The 22,034-nt window shown below is 44.8% G+C and overlaps 2 protein-coding genes across 2 annotated transcripts in view; one reads left to right on the top strand and one right to left on the bottom strand.

Moving 5' to 3' along the window:
* LOC144157860 (uncharacterized) overlaps positions 1–22,034 on the bottom strand; it is a 102,465-nt gene that overhangs the window by 41,456 nt on the left and 38,975 nt on the right. The window lies entirely within an intron of this gene.
* LOC144159973 (molybdenum cofactor biosynthesis protein 1-like) lies at positions 2,685–16,048 on the top strand. The gene is made up of 8 exons (XM_077691604.1): positions 2,685–2,697; positions 2,806–2,892; positions 3,526–3,618; positions 3,685–3,818; positions 4,125–4,196; positions 4,283–4,435; positions 9,238–9,348; positions 15,503–16,048. Exons 1-8 carry the CDS (start codon positions 2,685–2,687, stop codon positions 15,677–15,679), a joined length of 840 nt encoding a protein of 279 aa, XP_077547730.1. The 3' UTR covers positions 15,680–16,048.

Below are 22,034 nucleotides of genomic sequence, written 5' to 3'. Positions count from 1 at the left end.
TATCTGTGTTTATCTGTGGCTAACAGTAGGAAGAACAACAATCAATGTTAACATTGAGGAACTACTAAAAGCACACATTTTCATTACGCTCAAATCCCCCCTTGCTTTTCTACTACTTGAAGCAGGCGTTCCTAGTCGAAGCGAAATTACCTACCCACTTCTGAGGAGGCAAAGTTACAGCCAATTTAAATGGCACTTACAGGATATTAAGGCCTGTTTTCTTTCGAAATTAAAAAGAAATGCCCTGAAGTCTCCAACCCATTCCTTGATCGCAGCGTTGCAAGGTCAGTGTACACCCGGCCAATTTTTTACCAATATCACGGGAGCGTCGAGCATTCCGTCGATCAGCGCCGTATGATGGGGTGATACGACAAACTTGGCGAGAGTAACCGCAAGCGCACTAAGCGAAGGCCGCAGCTGCCGTCGTCTGCTAGGCTGTTCCAAGAGCAGACAGCCACCCCGTACTGCTATTACGCGTCTACTAGGCTGTTCCAAGAGCAGACAGCCACCCCGTACTGCTGTTACCGCTTGCTTTCACTTGCCCTCTTCGCCCCCGTTAACGGCGGGTTGGAGGGTAGTGTGATAAGCGAATAAAAAAATCGGGGGTGGCTGTCTGCTCTTGGAACAGCCTAGCAGACGACAACAGCAGCGGCCTTTGCTTAATGCGCATGCGGTTACTATCGCCGAGTTGGTCGTATCAGCCCATCATACGGCGCTGATCGACGGAACGGTCGACGCTCCCGTGATATTAGTAAAAAATTGGGCGGGTGTACATCACTGAACAGTTTAGTGCGCATAAGCAAACCCTGGTCATCTGAAAGTTATGTCCGTAGAAGCCCACACAAATGTTTCTGGGCACCTCTTTCACAATTAAACACTTTACCAACCTCCTCCTTAATACAGAGCCTTAACCTCGATGAAGTCTCTTCTCTCACAAAACTCCATTTGGAACAGTTTTTCAACCAAAGTCCAGTACACAGCCGTACAATGACTCGAGCATTAATCAAGTTATGTAACGAACATTGGGTATCAGCAGTTGTTTATTTGTGATTGCAGGTGTGTACTGCATGCCTGAGGAAGGTGTGCCATTGACTCCAAGTGAAAAATTACTCACATCTGACGAAATAGTGCACTTGGCTACTTTGTTTGCCACTTTCGGTGTGGACAAAATTCGCCTGACGGGTGGTGAACCTCTTGTCCGAAAGGATGCTGTCGACATCATTGGCAAGTTTTTTTCAATTGAACTCAATTGTGCGCAGTATCCATCAGTGAATTTTGCACTCATGTTTATGTTTTTGATGTACTTTCAGGGACAAAATCTTTGGAAGCACTAAACTCCCCAAAACGTTTTTGAAAATTTCCCACTAATTCACAAAAGATTGGCCTCACAGATAATTTGGGCAAAGTTCCCACAGTTAACAAACTGCTGAATGCATACGCTCCACCAACTTCAATAGGAGCCCAAGTGCTCATTAGCACATGCAATGGTTGCCAGTTTTTTTATAGTTCTTATTAGCAACAAGCTTGCAACCGAATTACCCCTCAAACTGCAGTAAATGTTTACCTGCATTAAGGCAACCTTCAGAGTATTTTTCATGGTTCTTACAATGTTGGATGCACGTCGTCGAGCCATGTTGTATGTACAGTAAAAGCTTGTAAACTCGGACTAAGATAATTCGAACTTCCGATTAATTCGAACTCACGCCTTGGTCCCGGCACAGCCCTGTACATTTCAATGGGAAAAACTCCTGATAATTTGAATGCGTCGTTAGCCAGAACGGTTAATTCGAACTGGGATCCCCTGGTTTCCATCGCTCCTGGCAGAAGTCGGCCCAGAGTGATTAAAACGTGTTGCAAATCCAAATCAAACCAAATTTACTCAAAATGAAAAGCAACGAAACAGAAAAACAGCCGCATGGTGCGCGCGCTAGGCTCCTGCAACAGTTTATCTCGGCTCTACAGAGGGCGCCGTGCCACCGGCGACAGTGCTCCGGCGCATGCCATTATTATTTACGAAACATTATTTGCAAATCACCTGCCACAAACGTGTAGTAGCGCGTAATTTGCGATAACGAGTCCAGGGGTGGATTCTTCGTGTTCCGCCTGCGCAGTGTGGCGCGATTTCCAATCATTCCAGCGCCCGCCCGCTAATTCGAACTCCGCTTAATTCGAACAATTTTATGGTCCCCTTCGAGTTCGAATTAACGAGCTTTCACTGTACCAGCTTTATCGCAGTAACACTCAAGTCTAGCATGGCGCATTGCGAAGCGTCAAAAGCAAGAATGAGCCTGTATCAGGATGCAGCTAACAATATTAAATACTATGTTTTTCCTTTGTTATTATTATCATTGTTGTCGTCATCATTCTATAGACATCCAGACAATCCTGTGCTGCACTGTCTCAGTCCAATTGTTGCTGCCGAACTTTTCTTATCCCTCCCAGAAGTTATGCATCTTCCTCTACTTTTAGACCTGTCTCTACGTGGCCACTCAGTTACCCCACATGGAAACTTTACCACACGAGAAAGTTTCTGTGATTTAAACTATGGATGAATTCATTAAATGCTATCGAACTCGAACAGGTTGGGAATAGTTCAGTATTAGTGTTAACGTAAGATCCTAAATGCACAATGCGTAGAAAACATTTCCAAGTTTGAACCTGTTCAACTTGGGCAATAGCTTGGAATGCCTGAGTGCAGTACGTCAGCGCCTGACTGTACTGAGTTCTCGAATGAAGAAAAAGAAGAGTGCTTTATCATTGGCATATAATGCTGACTTAGGCTTTAACACGTTCACTGCATCGCAGGTAACCGGTGGGTCACGGCCTGTGCTCCCACGCGACAGCAAAATTACGAGATTGCATCTGCTTATGGATGCAGTAACTTCATCACACGTGAGCGCAGAGATACGATTCTTGTTGCATGAGGTTATAAATGGCCAGAAGAGTATGTTTGTGGTATTAAATGCCGTGACCCACCTGTGACCTACGGCGCACTCAGTGAGAGCATTTTCGTGCTGCGTGTGGTGTGACTCACCGATGACCCACGCCTGAGAACGCGCCATCGAAGGTTTGAAAATGCGACCAATATACATCTATATATTTATTGCATCGGATGTGGGGCGGCGCTATTCTATTCAAGTAGTGGAGTGGCGGCCTATTTCCCTGTTGTGTGTGTATCGTGTATCTTTCGCCTTTGTATCTTGTATAGCTCTTTGTAGCTTTGTAGCGTTGCATCTTTATAGCTTTGTATCTTTCAAATAAAGGCGCCAAACACCATCCAGAAAGGTAGCAGCGCCATCTCATTTTGAGCAAAGGAAACAAACATAGGCGCGTGACCCACTGGTGGGTCACCCTGCATCTGAGAGGTATGCTGAATGGCCCACTGGTGGGTCACTCTACCAGTAAAACGAGACCTCATGAAAGCATGCCGCAAAGAATGTGTTAAATAGGTCGTATTGCCACGACTTGAAACCATGTGATAGCAACTCACAAAAAAAATGTTTGCCTTATTTTCATCTTTTTCAGGACGCCTGTCATTGATTCCTCAGCTTAGGGTGCTGGGCATTACAACAAACGGGTTGGTGCTATCAAAGAAACTTCCGGAGTTGAAAAAGACAGGTAACAGTGCTGCTGCATCGTAAAGCACAGACTTTTTCTTCTATGAAATTTGCTCCCTCGGTGCAGGTCTGACTCACATCAACATCAGCCTCGACACCCTGGTACCTGAAAAATTTGAATTTCTGGCGCGACGCAGAGGCTGGAACGTCGTGCGCAAAAGCATTGATGATGCCTTAACAGGTGGCTTCGATTCAGTCAAGGTAGCTGACCTTTTACTGTCAACCTAGCCTAAGCACCATTATGAGGAAAGCATTTGAGGTAACGAATGAGGTTAATGTTTTGGGACGGGACTTGGCTGCTGTCGCAGCGTCGCAAATCGGGCATACCGGTTTATCAGAAAAAGCATAGTTGGATGAAATTCAGCTGTGTGAGATTAATTCGGTTTTGAGCTTGGATTTGGCACTAACTCATGACGATCTCTTTCAACATGTTCTGTCCCCACCCAGGTGAACTGAACTGGCACTAACTCATGACGATCTCTTTCAACATGTTCTGTCCCCACCCAGGTGAACTGCGTCGTGATGAAAGGAATCAATGACGACGAACTGGTGGATTTTGTGAAATTAACGGAATTCAATGTAAGGGCCGCGAATGCAGCTGAAGATATCTCTGGCCTGGGCGTTGCAGGAGGCAGACGGGTGTCGTAACAGCATTTCTGTTTCAGGATATTGAGGTGCGCTTCATTGAGTACATGCCCTTCGACGGAAACAAGTGGAGTAAGAAGAAGCTCGTGCCCTTTGAGCAGATGTTGTCAGCCATCAGAAAACAGTGGCCTGAGCTGGAACGAGGCCAGGATGATGCGAACCATACCGCGAAGGTACCCTGAACTGAGACGCCCAAAACTTATGCCACCACTGTGGCTTGCATGCACTAACTGAGCATCTTTGCAGTTTTCAAGGAATGTATGCACAAGTGATTTTGCTGCATTATTGTCAACAGCAACCGCAATCTGAACCATTTTGTGCCATTTGTTTCGAGCGTGAGAGACGTTTGCATGTTCCCAAACTTTTGGTGGAAAAAATATCCTATGGTATATTTTTGATCATAACTATCAAATAAAAATAATCAAGTGGTCACAAAGAAATACTTAGCTTTATTGAAAGCAAATTAAACTTTTTCTTTACGAGTAGTATATATATATATACCCTGCAAGTTAGGTTGCTCATCCTGTTAAAGTTAATATGACAATGTTGCAGCAATGTGTATACGCCTCGAGCTTTGCGATCGCTGCGCCGCCTGCGGCCAGTTCTCCGCAGTGTTTACGGGATTAGCGCTGCGTGTCTGATCGGGGGTCATGCAGTTTTTTGGTTCTCTTTCGCTGCTCATTGTCTTTACACGCACTAAACAACTTGTTATGGTGACGTCTTCAAACACGTCAGCACAAGTGAATTCTAATTATTGGCGCTTCCTTTAGAACTGATATTGGCACAGTAAGAGGTTGGTTTCGTTTTGCAGAGCGGATAACAAACGTGGCTTTGCTTCGAATGTGTACATCGTAGAAAAATATGCTTCGGGGATGTAAGTACCCAATACCGAACAATAGCTTCTTCCTTTTATGGGAATATAAGCCACGCGAAAATGTTATATTCAAAGACTGTGCGTTGAAAAATATGTGCCCACTCATGCCTTATAGCAAGAACCAAGGTAACTTAATGAAATCACGGAAAAAACGAATGGTCTGCAAGTCCGGAAGAAATAGAAAAGTCATACGGAAACGAAAAAAACCCAGTGTAGCTTCGTAAAAGCTAAAGAAGCTTGTCAACTTAAGCCAGGTAGGACTCACCAGACTTACCAGATGGGAAATGCGCTGCTATTTCACAAGACATGGAGGGGGGAGGGTGGGGGGCGCTTAACTATCGTTGTGTTAAAATACGGAGCGAAATCAAGGAATGAACATTTTAGTAATCACACACACAAGCTGCGCGTTCACTTTCTTTTTGTTTTTTCACTTAAATGAACGGCTGAACACTCTGCGGTTGCATTTTTTGAAGAATACAGGGTAGGCAGTTCACAAGCGATAAGAGGAGCCGTTGGAAGAGTGTGGTATCTGATCAGGCCCTCTGATTTCAGTTAGTGCTAGATTCTGCAGGCTCCCTGTGTCATATAACGATGCGTCGAAGAAGAGTTTAGTCGCAAACGCGGATTTCTCCGTAAGCCGGTCTCCGCGCTTCTCGTGGAGAGTAAATGTAACAGATGAATGTTTGCGAGCGCTCACCTCACAAGACGACGACCCAGCATTAAATGTTTTGCCGTGTGCCGATTCCCGAGTATAATTTCGCATTATCCATCGTACTTCTTCCGTACAATTTTTGTTAAATTTGTGCCACATCGGCTTGTCCAATGTAGTGGTCAATATCTGAGGTACGATACTGGCAAGCGTAACTGGAATTCTGCCCGCTGTGAGTGCACTGCTAGCAAGCGCACAAAGCTGATTTACATCATAGTGTATGGCCGCAATATGCCCATGGGAGGCAACGTTGCTTACGGAGACACTGCTACTAAATTTCAGGGCAGTGGAATTGCAACCAGCTGTATGCATATTCCGGCTTCGCGACGCCGGCCTGTGACACAAACCTGGCGCTCATACAGACCGAATGTACCACACTAAGATCGCGCCATAAACGTTGACACGTTCGTAAACGCACCACACTTGCAAACAGAGTGACTGATCCACATTAATATGTATTTCAAACGCATTCGGACGGTGTATCGCAGTCTCGAACGTGCCCCAAAAGCAACGGCGATGGGGGGGAGGGGGGTGGCGGAGTCTTCCGCGGCTGCTTTCTAAACGGGCCGCTAGGAGGATTTCAGTGGTGCCCCTACCACTGATCTAGTGGAGATCAGTGGCCCCTACAGGCAGCGCTCAAGGCGTATAGAGCTGAACTAGCCATAAACGAAATTTTGTAACAAGAAACCTCGCCCCTACACCACTCCGTTTGAATTTGAACGATATAGATGTGGAACCATTGTGTAGATCGCAGTTCCTCAGCCAGTGGTCCTGCACAGTCATTTCCTTTTGGCAGCGGCAATCATTGAGAGTGAAAAGTTCCATAGTGCCACCTTGCGCTGCCCACAGCAGTCCCTGGAATCCCACCTTACTAATCATTACTATAAATCACTAATCAAATGTTAATCATCTCTTGTACACGGCTGGCTTGGTTTGGTTCCCGTGTGGCCTTAATTAGGTTTTTGTACCTCTTTGTGTCGACACTGGGGTCATTCAGCGCCAGTTTCTAATGGGACAGATAAGGCTTTAAACTTGTAAGCAACTACAAGCTAATGTGGCTTTGTGTGGGATTTTAACCTGAGCCTGCTGAACAAGAGCCGAGTGTGTTACTCAGCGCTGGGCCGCAGGAGGAACAAAAGTTGCCCTGGCGTGTGCTGTGTGAAGATGACGGCACGTGAGTAGAACAGGAGCACAGCACCTGTGGTGCTGGGGGAGCTGTCGCATGGACTACGGCCGGTCGGCCTGTCTAAGTAATTTGCGTCACAAGACAAAGAAACGAAAGAGACGGAAACAAAATGCAGCCGTAAAGGAGTCTTTGATAATCGCTTTGTTTTCTCTTTCAGACCACGTGGCAAGTCTTAAGTGCCCAAAGAATTTTCCCTCGCTTTTCTTAACCTTCCAATGGCACCATGTGGTTTACATTCATGGTTTTCAACTTTTGGCTGGCATTGAACTGAAAGTTTGTTTAAATACTGGTGTTGATTCTACACTATATGCTTTACATTTATATATTTGCATTATGTTGTCCATGTCGTTATTGGTTACGCTGTATATGTGACGTTATATATTTGCATTCGATCCCATTTGGTAAGCTCAGCAAATATTTATCTTTCACAAGCGGACTATAAAGGCCAACTGCACTCAAATTTTTTTTTGTACAAATAAGTAGTCTATGCTCTTAAAATCATCATGGTGAAATCCTTAGCTTTGTAATCACAGAGAGCGCTAGATACCGCCGTTCAAAGTACCTCCGAGCAGACGACGTTTGCACCTGGTGGAGAGTCGCCGTAACAAATTCCGAGCGGCCTGTGACGGAGGTTGGGGAACCTATCCCGTCAAACTCGCGCTTCTCTGGCGACTTGCAGGGCGCTCCGTCGGGCGCAGGGATTCATTCGCCCGGGGTTTCTCTGCTACACCAGCGCGCTGTACCGGCGTCGCCATCAAATGTTTAAACTAACCGCATAGGCAGTAATATCCCGCATTTTTCTCAATGCAAAAAAATGATTAGAAGCCTAAACCTATTCAGGTGCTTGCGAATGTGTTGGAGTTAGCAAAATTCTTTTTACTTGAAAATAATATTTTTACTCAAACAAAAAATAGCGCGAAAGGAGCACTTGCCTTAAATTTGTCATTCCTATTGCATTTACCACACAAAAAAAAGATATATTATAAATTATTGACCACTTGCACTTCCGCGTCCAATATTGGCCTCATTTGGGCTGGCCCAACGCCACCTCTATCCTTTAGACATTTCCAAAAGTTTTACGACCCAAATAGAGTTCTTGTACACGCGGCTATAAACATTTGTGCGACTTTTGTCTCCCTAGCTAAGTGAACCAAAATCAGCCTTTCTCGTAGTAACAACTATACGCGCACAAATATTGGCCGTCGTATTTGGGAAGTGCGAAAACTAAACTGCTCCTCTTCTGAACAATACATTATATTTTTCTTCGATTTACTTTGAGCGTTAGATTTAGTTTACTTGAAAGTAAAACGTTTTCAACAGTACCTGTCTCTGGTTAAAGTAGAAAACAGTGGTAGATAGGAAGTGTTTTCGTGTTTTAGTGCGTCATTTAGCTCTGGAGGCGGGCTTATAGGTTCAGATCCCTTTTATAATTCGATTATCAATGTACACACAGGGAAAAAAATACTAGGCCGATATTCACGAACCTGTTTGCATGTAATGTATAGTAGAAATAGTGATTTATCTCCGCCCGCGTGCGATTTGTTCCCTTCAGAGAAGGCGACGTGATAGCCGAGGAATCGGCTATAACAAAAGCTGCTTTTCGATATCGTATACGAGCAAATAGCTTTGTAAATCAGGGTTCGTTTTCTACTTGCAATGCCAAAAATTGCTATTCCGGCAGTTATTATGATGGAAAAAATTACTGTCGGGCGGTCTACTTCATCTCGATTGATAGCAACGGGATGCCGGAATTGCGCCCAACTCCATTATCATGGGCAAACGTTAGTGGAAGTTCTTCTGTGGAAATAAAAAATCGAAACGCGGCGCTACCACGCGCATTTGAAGGCGGCTCTGAGCGGCCGCCGGCTCTGGCGCGGTCGCTTCCGTTCCCTCACGTACGTCACGTCGGGCCGCCGCTATGGCCGCCTTTTCTATTCAGTTTCGGTTCAGAAAACGCGAATGTCGCGAGACGTTTGCGTCGTGCACGTTGACGTTTGAAGCGCAGTATTTTGCATTTCGCACCCTTTTTAGATGAACTGTTAGGTGAAATTATTTTTACGTTGTCGAAAATTTGAGTGCAGTTGGCCTTTAAACAAGGATTGCAATCAGAATAACTCCATTTCAAGGTCTGTCTTCATAGCAGACTGCCTGGATTGTTTTGGCTTGTCTAACACCTCGGCTGTTTCTCTTCCTCTTCTTCCGACAGGTATTCCGGGTGCCCGGATGGGCTGGGCGCATCGGCTTCATCACCTCCATGACGGAGCATTTTTGTGGAACGTGCAATCGCCTGCGAATCACAGCAGACGGAAACCTCAAGGTTCGCTCCAATTTAGAACGGAAAATCTAGCAATGCACAATGTCAAACAAATATATCAAAACAGAGAGCACAACTGAGCCATTAATTTTCTTTCAACAGCTTGAGTATTAGGGGTGTGCTAATGAAAGGCGGAACATTTTGATGAAGCATTCATTAATGCTAGTATGGTTATGTAGCTGGGTTTGCACTCCTTTGCAGTGCTTGTCCGAAGACGCACTTCATACCATAGTTTTAAGAATGGTTGCATTTTTTTCATCAGAGTAACTCCTTGCGTACGGGTTCTAGAGGAGAAAATGGTTTACTTCCATTCAGCCAAATTATAAAGGCACATTTAAAACTTTACCTGCTGCGGTGGCTCAGTGGCTAAGGCGTTGTGCTGCTGACCATGAGGATGCAGGTTTGATTCCCGGCCGCCGCAGCTGCTTTTCTTGATGAAGGCGAAAAGCAAAAACATCTGTGTGTACAAGATTTCGCCGCACATTAAAGATCCCTTGGTGGTCAAAATGAATCCGGAGCCATCCACTACTGCTTGCCTCATCACCTGCGTTGTGTCGGTGGGTTAAACCCTACGATCAATCAATCACATTTAAAACTGTTCAGCTTGGCAAGGTTTGGCTTACCTGATGTTCGGCTCTAGAGAAGTGTCTCAAGTATATTACAGAGTTGGTCTTGACTGCCCTGCGTAGCTGAATGAACAGTGCAATATCATTAGCTTGCTAAATGCTGTTAAAAAACGTATTTGAGTTGCTTTGACAAGTACCAGTTACAGTCGAACCCCTCTACAACACACTCCACTGCAATGAAATTTCTGCTTCAAAGATATATTTTCAACTCCCCATCAGTTAGCCATAGAAGTCAATGCAACGAAGTCTTTTCCAGAGCGAACCATTTGTCGGGCTTGTTTTCGCTTGAACGAAATTTTCGCTCAGTGGGGCAGGGCTTGAACATTTATTCTACGGTAAAGTAAGCATAACGCCACTTATCTGTACCTTTTTATAGATTCAGAACGCTTAGTTTCACCAAAAAAGCACACCCGCACCACCGCCCATAAACAAGAACAAACTCGTAGATAGATGCCATTGTTTGGAGGTGGCAGTGATGTCTCTGGCTGTCTTTATGCGAGGCGCAGGCCCTTCAGACAACCTGTATCCAGTTGAAACCAGGCGAATGAGCGCTGATGGTACTGTACAGTGTGATGTATGCATTCTGAGGAGCTGTCGTTGCAGTTTTTCTTCTACCATTTTTTACAATCTTTTCAAAAGCAAACGTAATGTTTCTCCGTTTAGTCTTGAAACCGCATCATCCTGACTTTTATCGCGAGGATATTTGCTCGCGATAAAATATCGCGATAAGATATTGCGATAAAATGTCGCGATTTGCTCGCGATATTTGCACGCGCTTTGCCTTCCTAGGTCATATGTCATGTTTCCCAGTCAGACGGTAGATAACAGGTGTGCTCCTGCCACAAGCAAGAGGAGGGCTTCAGATGACTTAGCAGCTATCTGCAAGTAATTAGCTCGGTAGATGTGCCTTGCCGCACAGCAATGTTTTGTGACTGCATTTCCTCTCCCAGTAATGCGCTGTTTATGTGCGGGTAAGAAACAGTGGGACAATTACTGGTACGTGTGTTATCCAAATAAACACGACCTAATTGGCATCGCTCGATTTTTTGAAAATTCTTTTGAGCAGTCAATGATGCGGATAATGTAGGGATGAATTTCTGTTGCCCTTTTTCGGCATTTTGGGGCAGATTTCACCACAATGAATTTCTGCTTCAATGAAATCTTTTGCACGTCCCGTCAGTTTCGTTATAGCAGGATTTGACTGTAGTGCTTTTACAGCAGAGCAATCATATGGCCTTTCTGGCCATCCTGTGTTAAGATTTCTGGTTTGGAAGCCTTGTTGGAAAGATCGGTATTTTATCTTCAATAGCTTCAGCACACTACAATTCAATCACCTGTCATGGATTTTATCAGAGCATCTGAAGCAAACACGCTTAATTTGTATAACTGCATTCTGTTGCTCATTTCTAACGGTGACACCAGTGGTAACGTGCATGTATCCCTGTTTTTTGTTGTTGTTGTTTGTGCTACGTAGTTGAAGCATAGACTTGTGACTAAAGCAAGGAAGAGTGAATTAAAGAATTGGCTTAGGCGTCACATCAACGTTTTTGTAAACTGAATGTTTCAAATAGTCACGCATACTATACATGTTCTGGCTTACATTCTTGTTTGGAAGCTGGAGCAGTCGGTGGGGCACTATTCAGATTGCCGAAACAGCAAAGGAGGGTGATTGTGGAGGCATATAGCGTGGCATCGTGCAAATCTGTGTATGTGTGAGCACTTCATCTTTGTCGAGGCACATGCGAAATTGTTTTTTTAGAAGACATGCTCTGCCCCACGTAGCTGCGCTTGCGCCAAGGAATCTGGAGATTAAGCGGTTGCACAGTCCACTTGTATAGTTCGTCCGGTCTATATAATGTGCGTTTTTTTTCTGTTTCGGTCTGAACTACCCTTCTCCTCTCTCCCTTTTTCTAGTGTTTTCCTTTTCACTTGTACACAGCCACAGGAGGTGCTCAGAACAACAAGCAGCTGATAGTTTGCACCTTTACTGAAGCTTAGTCATTACCCTTACTAAAGCTTGGTTTTGTTTCGGTTGTGTGTGAAAAAAAGGCAAATTGTTCGTTAATTCAAGGTGCATTTTAAGGGCAACTCAGGCATTTGATACCAGCCTAAAAGGCCCCCTCATGGTCCATCAAAAGGGAGGTGTCTTATAGTACTGCAAGGCATATCATGAATACAAGTCACTTAGCAAGCTAAAGAGGTACTCTCAGTGACACTGCAGTGACATAGCTCAGTGAGTGGGCTTTTAGCGCCACATCGTGGTGCTGTAGGGAACCACAACGTCTGCGAAGCAGTTGGGTGTCCCGATTATTCAGGGAGCAACTTGACGTTTAGTGAAGCATTGGGTTCATGCCAACTAGTTGGAGATGTTGCTGCTGGTTTGCTGGAAGTGGGGATCGAGTTTGATTTTTATTGACTCCGTCCCTCACACCGACAAAGCGAGTGCCAAATACAGACCGAAAATGCACCTCTGCTATGCGTTTTTCTTTTTTTCCCTAGCAACTTGATGCTGAGCCGAAAAACTATTTGAAAACCACCTTGAGATAGGTGTCCTTCCAGAATAGTTCAGTTTCATATCAGAGACTGTCATCGTTGAGAGGCAGAGAGGCTACCCAGTCCTTTGTACTGGCCGCCCGGTCACTGAACTGCTTTCTGTTTCTATTGGCCGAAGAGATAGTGTACTCATCACATTCAGTTGCACTCATTTGCACACAAAAAAAACTTTACATACAGCGGGCTCATAAATAGGGACCAGGAAGCACTATTGACATTGGAAGTTCAGTTCTGTCTTTTCTCACAACTGTTAGGCCTCAGGTAGAGAAAATGTGCCACGAGATCAACCAGTGGAAGTGGTGTCCAAAATGGCCTGTCCAAGCATGTAACTTGGATGGCTTCTTGCGCTGCAGTTGTTTTTAGTATGGTATTTTGTGCAGAAATTGGCAGCTACTCCTATCTTTTCCTCAATAGTGCTGTGCTGATAGTCCCTCATTGAGTTCAATATGAGGCTTTCTGGCATATGTGGGTTTTTTGCAAAAAGGCATGAGAGAAAAGTGCTCCAAGTCATAGAAAATCCCGTATTATGGGGCAGTCGTTGACTTTTCTGCTCCCATTTAAATCTGCTGTACCGAGTATAGCCACAGGTGCACTTGTCCTCACAGATCTCATGGGTTCAGCAGGCAGCTGTTTCCACTTTGGAACGGAAGTAGACGGCTGAGGCAGCGAAATTTTCAGCTCATGGGGCCTGAACATTTTTCTGCCACAAATGGCGTGCTCTTATCTCGCAAATGTTGATCCTCATTGCGTAGGCATAAATTGATTCATCATTTATTTATGTGTTCGAAAAATGGCACATCAGCATGGAGTCAGAGCTTCGTGACCGTGCCTTTGACTAACAGTTTAAAACTGCTGGTTCTGCTTGCACAAGGGAATGTGTCTAGGAAATCTCCGTGGGATGTCAATGCCAGGCCAGAGCTGTTCTCAGGTGGTTTACTCAGTTGAAGGAGCTGGTGTAGGTATGGGGGAATGTAAGCTTGCTTAAGACAAGTTTTGTGGCTTCAGCTCATGGGAGAAGCCTACTCAAAACAAAGCATTATTACGCTCCCCCCTTCCTTTTCTAAAAATTTTACAGGTTGTAGGAATGGAACAAGAGCCTTATGCCATGTAGAACTGCTCTACTCACATGCACCAATGTCACTGTGTGTTACGCCTACTCAGTTTATTTGTGTTAGACATAAAAAGGACCCATTAGCCTATTGCCTGGAATTTAAAAATAGTTCTCAAGCAAGGGCTTTGTACCCTCCTACGCCCCTAGCGCCACCCTTCTGGAACTCGGGATATACAATACTCTTGAAGAACGCATCGCGTGCCATCGCAAGGGCCAACTCAAACACCTGCAGACTTCTTCCCAAGGTCGTGCTATTCTCAATACACTTAACTACCCCACTTCGCAAGTACCCCCCATACCACCGGAACTCCTTCCTTGGACCACTTTTGGTAATTTACGGGCTGAGTATTTACCCCGCAACATGAACCCTGCTCGTCGTGCACTGCGCGCTCAGGCCCTCTCCAAACGCGTTAATTTTCTACTCTCCCACGGTTCCATCGTTTACTTTACTGACGCCAGAGACATCTCAAACTCAACGGGCACGGCTTCATTTCTCCAACTCCCTTCTTTAGACACTGCCACGCTTTCCTTTCTTTCCCCGCCAGATTCGACCTCCCTCGAAGAATACGCCATTGCCCTTGCAATACAACACGCTACTCTGACTGTTCCTATCACCACGCCAGTATATATATTCTCTGACTGTCAGTCAGCCCTTCGTAATTTAGCTCACCACGATACCCACCCCCCCTTACTTCGTCACTCCGAAACTTGCATCGAATCTTCGGCCACGCTTCACACTCACTTGGGTCCCTGGCCACGCTGGCATGTGCGGAAACGCCTTAGCAAATGCGCTCACCCGAGTACCTTTCCTGGGTCTGCCCATGCCCTGGCCAACCTTGTACCACCCACCGACGGTTGGTACTCAACACTGCTTCCCGCTGTTACCAATTACACACCCAACGCCCATCACGCACCCTGTACCCACCCCCCAGTTACGTCTAACTCGTGAGGCTGCGTGCCACATTCGGCAAGCTCAAACCTCCTCACTCCCTTCCCATCACATTCTTCACCGCCTCTATCAGTGCCCTGGCCATCCTTCCTGTCCAACCTGTTCTTCCTACCCAACCATCTCTCGTTCTTATTGCGACCGCATCCCGCCATCTCTTGACTCTTCCCTCGCCTCCATCCCCTCCTGGGAGATCTGGCTGTCTCCCCCGCCGACAGTAAACATCCAGGCTGCCCAGGAAACACGTGCACCGGATCCACGCGGACATTTTGGAGAACTACGAGGATCCGGTGAATTGAACTTTTAAATTAGCTCCTAGACTTACGTCCTGCGAAAAATAAAAGTTTGTTCTCTCTCTCTCTCTCTTATCCTTTCTGCCAAACCTTAGTAGGGCCTCATAAAATGGATTGCACGTGGTACGTGCAATTGACTTTTTGCATAACGCATACTTTAAGTTGGGTTCTGGCACAATGTTTCAGCTGTGCAGTGAAGCCAGATACACAAAAATAAGGCAGGCATACATTTGGTGCACGTGCAAAGTGTTCGGACAGTATGTCGTGTGCCGTCATACCCCTGCTCTTTTCTGTGTAGCCCTCCATCACTTTTGTGAGCCCAAAAGGAAACTGTGGCACACCAATGTTTCAGACCGCTGATCCCGAGGGCTGAGAATCACTCTCGGGAGGAGGAAAACCCGCATCTAATGACAAATACTACTGTGTGGCCAATGGGTGCAGTGTTACCTAAGATTTGTGCACTTACAGCAATATCTGTCCTATCACGTTGCGTAACAAACCTCGGGCTGCACTTCTGTACTTATGCATCTACGTGGTTTCAGCGATTAGTTTTTGTGTGTCTAGCGTTTCCTTGCAGGGCGCCACGTAGTAGTGGGCTTTCCTTTTTCCTTCTCCCTTCTGCATGCAGGTGTGCCTGTTTGGCGGTCACGAGGTTTCCCTGAGAGACGCACTGCGGAGACTGGCCAGCACCGACGAGCTGCTGGGCATCATTGGCAGCGCTGTGTTCAAGAAGAAGTTCAGCCATGCTGGCATGGACAAGCTGTCGTCGCTCAAGAACCGGCCAATGATACTCATTGGTGGATAGTGCAGCAGGAAGCCCACCATTTTTTTCTATAGAGGATTTCATTGTAAGTCTACTTTTGTTAACAATATTTTAAAGCAGCCATGTCTGGAGACTAGGGCAACAGAGATCACCCGCCTTTTGCAGGGCTGTTTTTTACTGTTGAAAGTCTATTTTTGTTACTAAAGGTATTCCCGAAATCACAGTGTCTTCGCACCTCTCTTTCTTTCCCAAGGCATATTACTGACACGTCTCAATGTAACAGTGAAAAACAAGAACAGATTGCAAAGGACACCTGTGCTTGGGTGACTTGAAGATATGGACGCCAGAGCGGTTGTTTGATGCTTGTACAGGCGAAGCAAAAAGTAAGGGGATTTCTGCGCCATGTGCCTAGCGAGCCACCTGGAAGTGACTGTTCAAAAAAGCTGTTTTAAAATAAATTCCGGCCGCACATACACTATTTATGCTGGCAGCCGCATGAAATAAAAATTATTCTTATTTCACGAACCCGTGCCCTATTTACTTTTTGTTTCACCTGTGCATACCTCTTTGCAGTGCTTGTAGACATACGGTGAAATGTTTTCAGGTAATGCTTTTATGTACAGCATTGCAACATAAACAGCGTCCTGCTTTGCTAGTGACCGCTGCACCTTGGAAGCACTATTGTTCATTCTCCCCCGTTTGGCACTGCTTGACGCCCCCGTGTTAACACTAGCGCTATGTTTAGCGCAGTGTCGCCGTGAAATCATTTATTTCATTGTCAAGTTACTTGCCTGTCACTGCATGTTTCTCGGATCAGTTACCGTCTAGTACCTTTTTTTACTGACTTTTGCTACCAGCGTCAGGTCTAGGTGTGGCTTATAAGCACACTGAAGTCGTGCAATGCTAGGCTAGTAATGCTGCCGTTTTAAAATTTCTTCAGTTTCCTGACTTTTAGTAAAGTAGAGAACTGTAAATATTTCAGTGTAAGAATGAACTTATACCTTCCTCAGTTAGGTTTTGTGCTATGTTGTCACTGAAGTCTTAGTGAAATTATATAAAAGCTTAAAAAAACACTTTACATATCTTGGTATTGACCATCAGTTCGCATGGCCATTGAACGAGCACTCAAGAGCGACCTAAGTTTTGGTTTTAACTGAAGGTTGAACAATTTGTTCAGCCCTAGTCAGCCTTTGTTCTGCTACAAAAATAAAAATGCTGTCCTCACTTTTACCTGACTACGAAGGCTGCAACTTCTCGTCCTCTTTTCCTCTTTACATTTTGTTGGAGTACAGCAGTTGTGGACAAGCATGAAAAATGACGTGTAATGGAGAATTGGGTTACTACAAGGTTTCAAATACATAATCCCCATATCTGTTGTGCCAGTATAGTCTAGGAATAGAGTTTCATACAATCATAACTAGAGGGGAAACTAGCTAGTGTCAACGCGAACCCCGAGACTGCGCTTACGCTTTGATGGCAATGATGTGTAGTTCTAGAACCAGATTGCGTAGGATCGAAACTGGCCGAAGGCTGCGAAAATTGTGTTTTTTGTCGATGAAACTCTTATTGTGCGGTTCGTTGTTTACAAATTACATGGCAAACAAGGAAGTTAGAGACCAGAAACTGGTTTTGTGCGAGATAAAATGCCCCGTTTAAATAGAAAGCAGACGAGCAGACGCAAAGTCGAGGAGGTTTGTGGCGTAGGTTTGCCATTTGCCGCCAACTACAGCGGGACGCGGACTTCTCCAAAACTGTCTATAAAATGTAAAAATTTCAACGCTTGTAGTTTTTAATACTAGGAAAAGTTTTCTGCTCGTAAAAAAAGAAACCAACTACTTTTTGGAGAAGTTATTCTTGCCTGAATTAGTGCTATTTATCAAGCAGCGCTCTTATCAGCCGCCGATACTGCTGTGCTACGCCGTAGGAGCCGGCGTTCGCACGAGAGTTGTGGCTGTTGTAAGCAATTCGCAACTCCTAATTCGCAGACACCTTCTCCGCACACAGCGCCGTTATTTGTGTTTTCATGCTCACTGTGCCGGCAATGAATTGATAACCGACCCAATTCACAACTCTTCTTATAAAAAATTCCACTCAGGGCGGTGTCAGTGCGTGCGCGGCATGCAGTTCAAGGAGTAAAGTATTTTTGAACGCTTCTTCCAACCACCCGCGTAGGAAAGCAAATGCAAATGCATTCATGTAAGTCCAAAGCGAGAACGAAACTGTCTGCACGATTCAATTCATAATAACTTCCTCAAGCAATCGAGTGCCAATCCGAATCCAAAACTACCCATCATTATAGTGCCTAGAATATTCTAGGCACTATACCATCATGCTCATTGTGGCGTACGATCGCAGCGCCAGATTCCTCTCTAATTGTTTTTGTATGAAACTCCATGAGTCTAGAAGCAATAGCTGACGATGTTTCTTATTTTTAAAATTTACTTGAGGCTTTGGTTGTCAACTGCAGCTTATTTGTTGCCTCAATTGGCACTGACGGTATTCTGTCTTGAGGGGGCAAAGCCCTTGCATCGCGGAAGAAGAGGGAGGCAGCAGGTGCCCCTTTTGCACCCCCTTCCGATGTCCATGGTTGCCTCAGAACATTAATCTATGATCAAGTACCGTATGGATTGTTTTTGGTGTCCCCTTGATGCTGCCAGACCAAGCTTTTATATAACAGGTTGCCTTGGTTTTATCACAAGAATTCTTTCCGGTTGACTTGGGCTGTAGTCCTGGTCATGTTCTTTGGAAAAATGATCAATGCTATTAGTAAAGAGTAGTGTTTAGAGCAGCAGGCTTTACATTTGCAGCATTGGGTTGACAGCAATGCCGCACTCCGCTAGCAGAAGTCGTCCCTGGGTTCCAAAAATGCTTTGCAAATTGTAGAGATTTCTAGTAATAGAGGCAGACGGGCTTTGAGGGCCGTGAAGCTGCTCAAGAACTGCTCCTGAAATGAAGACTGGCTATGCCAGTGGACAGCAACATTGAATACGTGGGTGCACAGCTCTCCAACACACTTCATTTATTTTACACATGGTACATTGCAATGATTGTTCTAACTAGTGGTACACTCGATGTGCCTCTATTTACACATTAGGGAGACCAGCGGTGCCTTCTTCACAACCCAGTGTGGAGCTGCAAACAATGCCAAGTTTGTGGTGCAATCTTCGAAGTGTTGGGCATGAGCCGATATATGTGCCACACAGCGTCAAGTCATCTGGATCAGATTAGTCCCAACTCTTTCTGTATACCCGCTTTGCATTTCGTTCTCTTGCAACAGTTGGAACGTAACAGGTGCTGTCATCTTCCAATGTAGCCCTCAACAATCAAGATTAAGTCTTGAGAGAAGACAAAGGGCTAGTGCTAAATTCTAACTGAATGACTGCAATAAAAACGTTTTTTTAGCTGTCTGAAAAGGTGCTGGCTTAGAAAAAAAGGCATCAAGCTGGAATGAGATGAAAGGGACGCGGCTGCTTATCTGTGCTTGTCGTTTGTTATTTCTGTCCTATTCTGTCTAGTTCAAATGTAGTGCCTATTTTTAAAGTTCATCCTGACAGCAGTGAAAAAGAATGAAGATAGCAATTACTGTAGGGATGAATGAGAAGCACATTAACCATTCTGGAAACTTCACCTTCTAGCTATTAGGTGAAACAGAGGCTATGTAATTAGATGTACTATGGACTATTATTTCTGTGAGCCAAGGTTGTGGCTGATTTGCTTTTATCCGGGTGGCGTGCATGCCTGCTTTTATCCCTCGTGGCTTCCAGCTAGGTGCAGATTACTTGGACACATGCTCACTGTGTGCATTGTTTGGCATTTAAATTGCCAATTCGCACTTAGCGTTGAGTGCCATACGGTGTTCGAAGATGACGGCATGCTGGCTATACCACTCTGCTTCGTACCAGCAGCCTTAAATATAAGCACGACCTAAATTAAAATTTCAGTGCATCTCCTGATCTTGCTTGCATTAAAGTAAAGGTCATACTAACCACTAACGTACCTAACCTCTTTTCAATGCCTGGAGCAAGCCATTGAAATGCAGTCGACTCTTGATCACCACCTAATTTGAATATTTGGGTAATTGGAGGCTATGTTCTGGTCCCACCAATTTTACATTCAATTCAGCAGAAGAAATTGCTTGGTAATTTAAAGCTAAAACCGAATATATCGATTAATTTAAAGTTATTTCGAATAAAAAGCATCAAGGTGAACATCACATCTTGATAAAATTAGAAATTTTTAAGCGTCAGAACACCGCTGTGTCCTGCAATGTTGGCACCATCACAACCGAGGCAGCGCACAGCTGATAAAGCAGCCGGTCACGTGAGACTTGTGCCAGTGTAAACATCTCTGTTTTGAGGTCCTCAACCTTCTTGGTTGCGTACAGCTCCGTGCGAATAGTTTGTGGCGTGAAAGTTTCAAGCTTCAATTTTCACCACAAGTCTGAGCAATCACGGCAAGCTGTGTCACGTTTGAATGGGCAACGAAACAAAACCAAGAAGGGAAGATTGTTGCGGAATAATGGCAATGCGCTATTGTGCCTTCCGTTTTTTTGTTGCGGTCCCCATGGACTTTGAACTAATGGTAGCCAACTGTATAATTTCTCTGGTCACAACAGGTTGAGGAAACCGCATTTTCCACGGCAGGGTGTGCCAAATTCCGTTCCACTGCCTTGCCATATTGTCTTAATCTTTTAATGGGCAACCACACGCAGCGACAGTGAGAAGCGACGTGAAAACTGTAACTCAATGGGTATACCAAACATAGCGCGAGCGACAGCGACAAGCGAAAAAAATTATCAAACCGCCGCCAATGCCGTCCATCAGTCGTTCGTCGGTGCTACTCACTTGTGGGCTGCTTCTGCCCAGCAAAAAGGTAGCGGCGGCGGCGGCCTGTCCCCTTCTGCTGTCGACTCCCTTAGCGACCTGGTTATAAACATTTTTGCCTGTCACCGTCACCCACACTACCAGTTTGCTGTACCCATTAAGTAACGTTTTACCGTCGCTGCATGTGGTTGCCGTTTATTTGTCATTTTTTGTACCATTTTGCTAACGATACATATATATTCTGATGTCTCAAGTCCCGACGACTGCCTAAGTTATCTTTCTTGTCACTTTCTTTTAAAAACTCTATAAATATTGAAAAAGATATCTGTATTCGAATATATTTGATTCATTCAATTCAGTCAGTTTTTGCAATTCGTATTTTATACAGAGTTCAAAATTTCCTGTTTGACAATCTCTAGTTAATATGTTATGCAAGATTAAATGAATGCACAAGCTGTCCAATTGTGCAAACTTTTTAGGGAATGTGAGAGCAGTTGAAGAAACAAATGTACACAGTCAACGAAATCTCACTGGTAATAATCGTGTGCAGAAACCAGGGTGGGAGCAAAAAAATATGCCAAAAGCAGATATCAACGCACAGTAAATCCCCACAACGAAGAAACTTGTGATGCTTCTATGTGAAGGAAGAGAAAGAGCAGGCTCAGAGGAGGTTGGCACTGGATAACTTCTGAGCCTGTTCTTTTTCGTCCTTCACATGGAAGTATCACAAGTTTCTCCGTTGCAGGCATCAATTTCCTGACTACCTGTGATTTTGTACCCCTTCTCGCTCTCTTCTACTGTCTCATCTTTTCTTCGTAGGATTGGATTGGATGGATTGGAAAATACTTTATTGACAAAGATCCTGCAGTAGGCGGGGGCCGCTGCATGGAAAAAATACGGAGTAAAAAAAAGGTTAGCAGAGGGTGGTACATGAAAATTCTAGTTGAAGGCTGTAGGATAAAGCGAACAGCAATGGGGCTGCTGCAGTTATTGCCATTTTGAACCTCTCAACACGGCAAACAAAAAGTCAGAAAAATAAGATGGTGAATGGCTTCAGCATATTAAGTTTCAGACGTCGTTATACACTGGCACAATAGGGTGGATGGCAGCGCCACTGACGTGTCTGAATGATTGAACAATCTAAAAAATCAGTCAGTGACTGTGTACATAAAGATCAAGTAAAACATTGCTTTCACGATTAATTTTTCGTCAAAGAAGTTGGCATCACATACTCGTTCAAAAGCACCTTTTGTGGCATGAAAGCTTGCCCACACCTATGACAATGCTACCAAGGAATGAGAGGCCTGAAGAAGACAACACTCGGTGGAGGTGTGTGAGGGAAGAAAACCCAGGGGCAACAAATGGATATGGACAAAGCAAGATAGAAGCAATTGGAAATGCAGCAGGCAGGCCGTTGTTCTGCAGTGTACACAAATAGGCTCAGGATGATGACTACAGCTTGAGCAATGTGAGAAAAATTCTCTAGTGATGTGGGACTGGCCAAGAAGTGCCCCGTGTTAGCAAAAAGTAGCGATTGCTACCTATTCTTTGATTACTTACGAGATTCCTGGAAT

This window comes from Haemaphysalis longicornis, unplaced genomic scaffold (genome assembly GCF_048455015.1).
Source record: "Haemaphysalis longicornis isolate Haplotype H1 unplaced genomic scaffold, Haemaphysalis longicornis Haplotype H1 scaffold_10, whole genome shotgun sequence".
NCBI classification, from domain to species: domain Eukaryota; kingdom Metazoa; phylum Arthropoda; class Arachnida; order Ixodida; family Ixodidae; genus Haemaphysalis; species Haemaphysalis longicornis.
The sequence above is the reverse complement of the archived record's forward strand: the minus strand, read 5'-3'. Positions and strand labels throughout refer to the sequence as shown.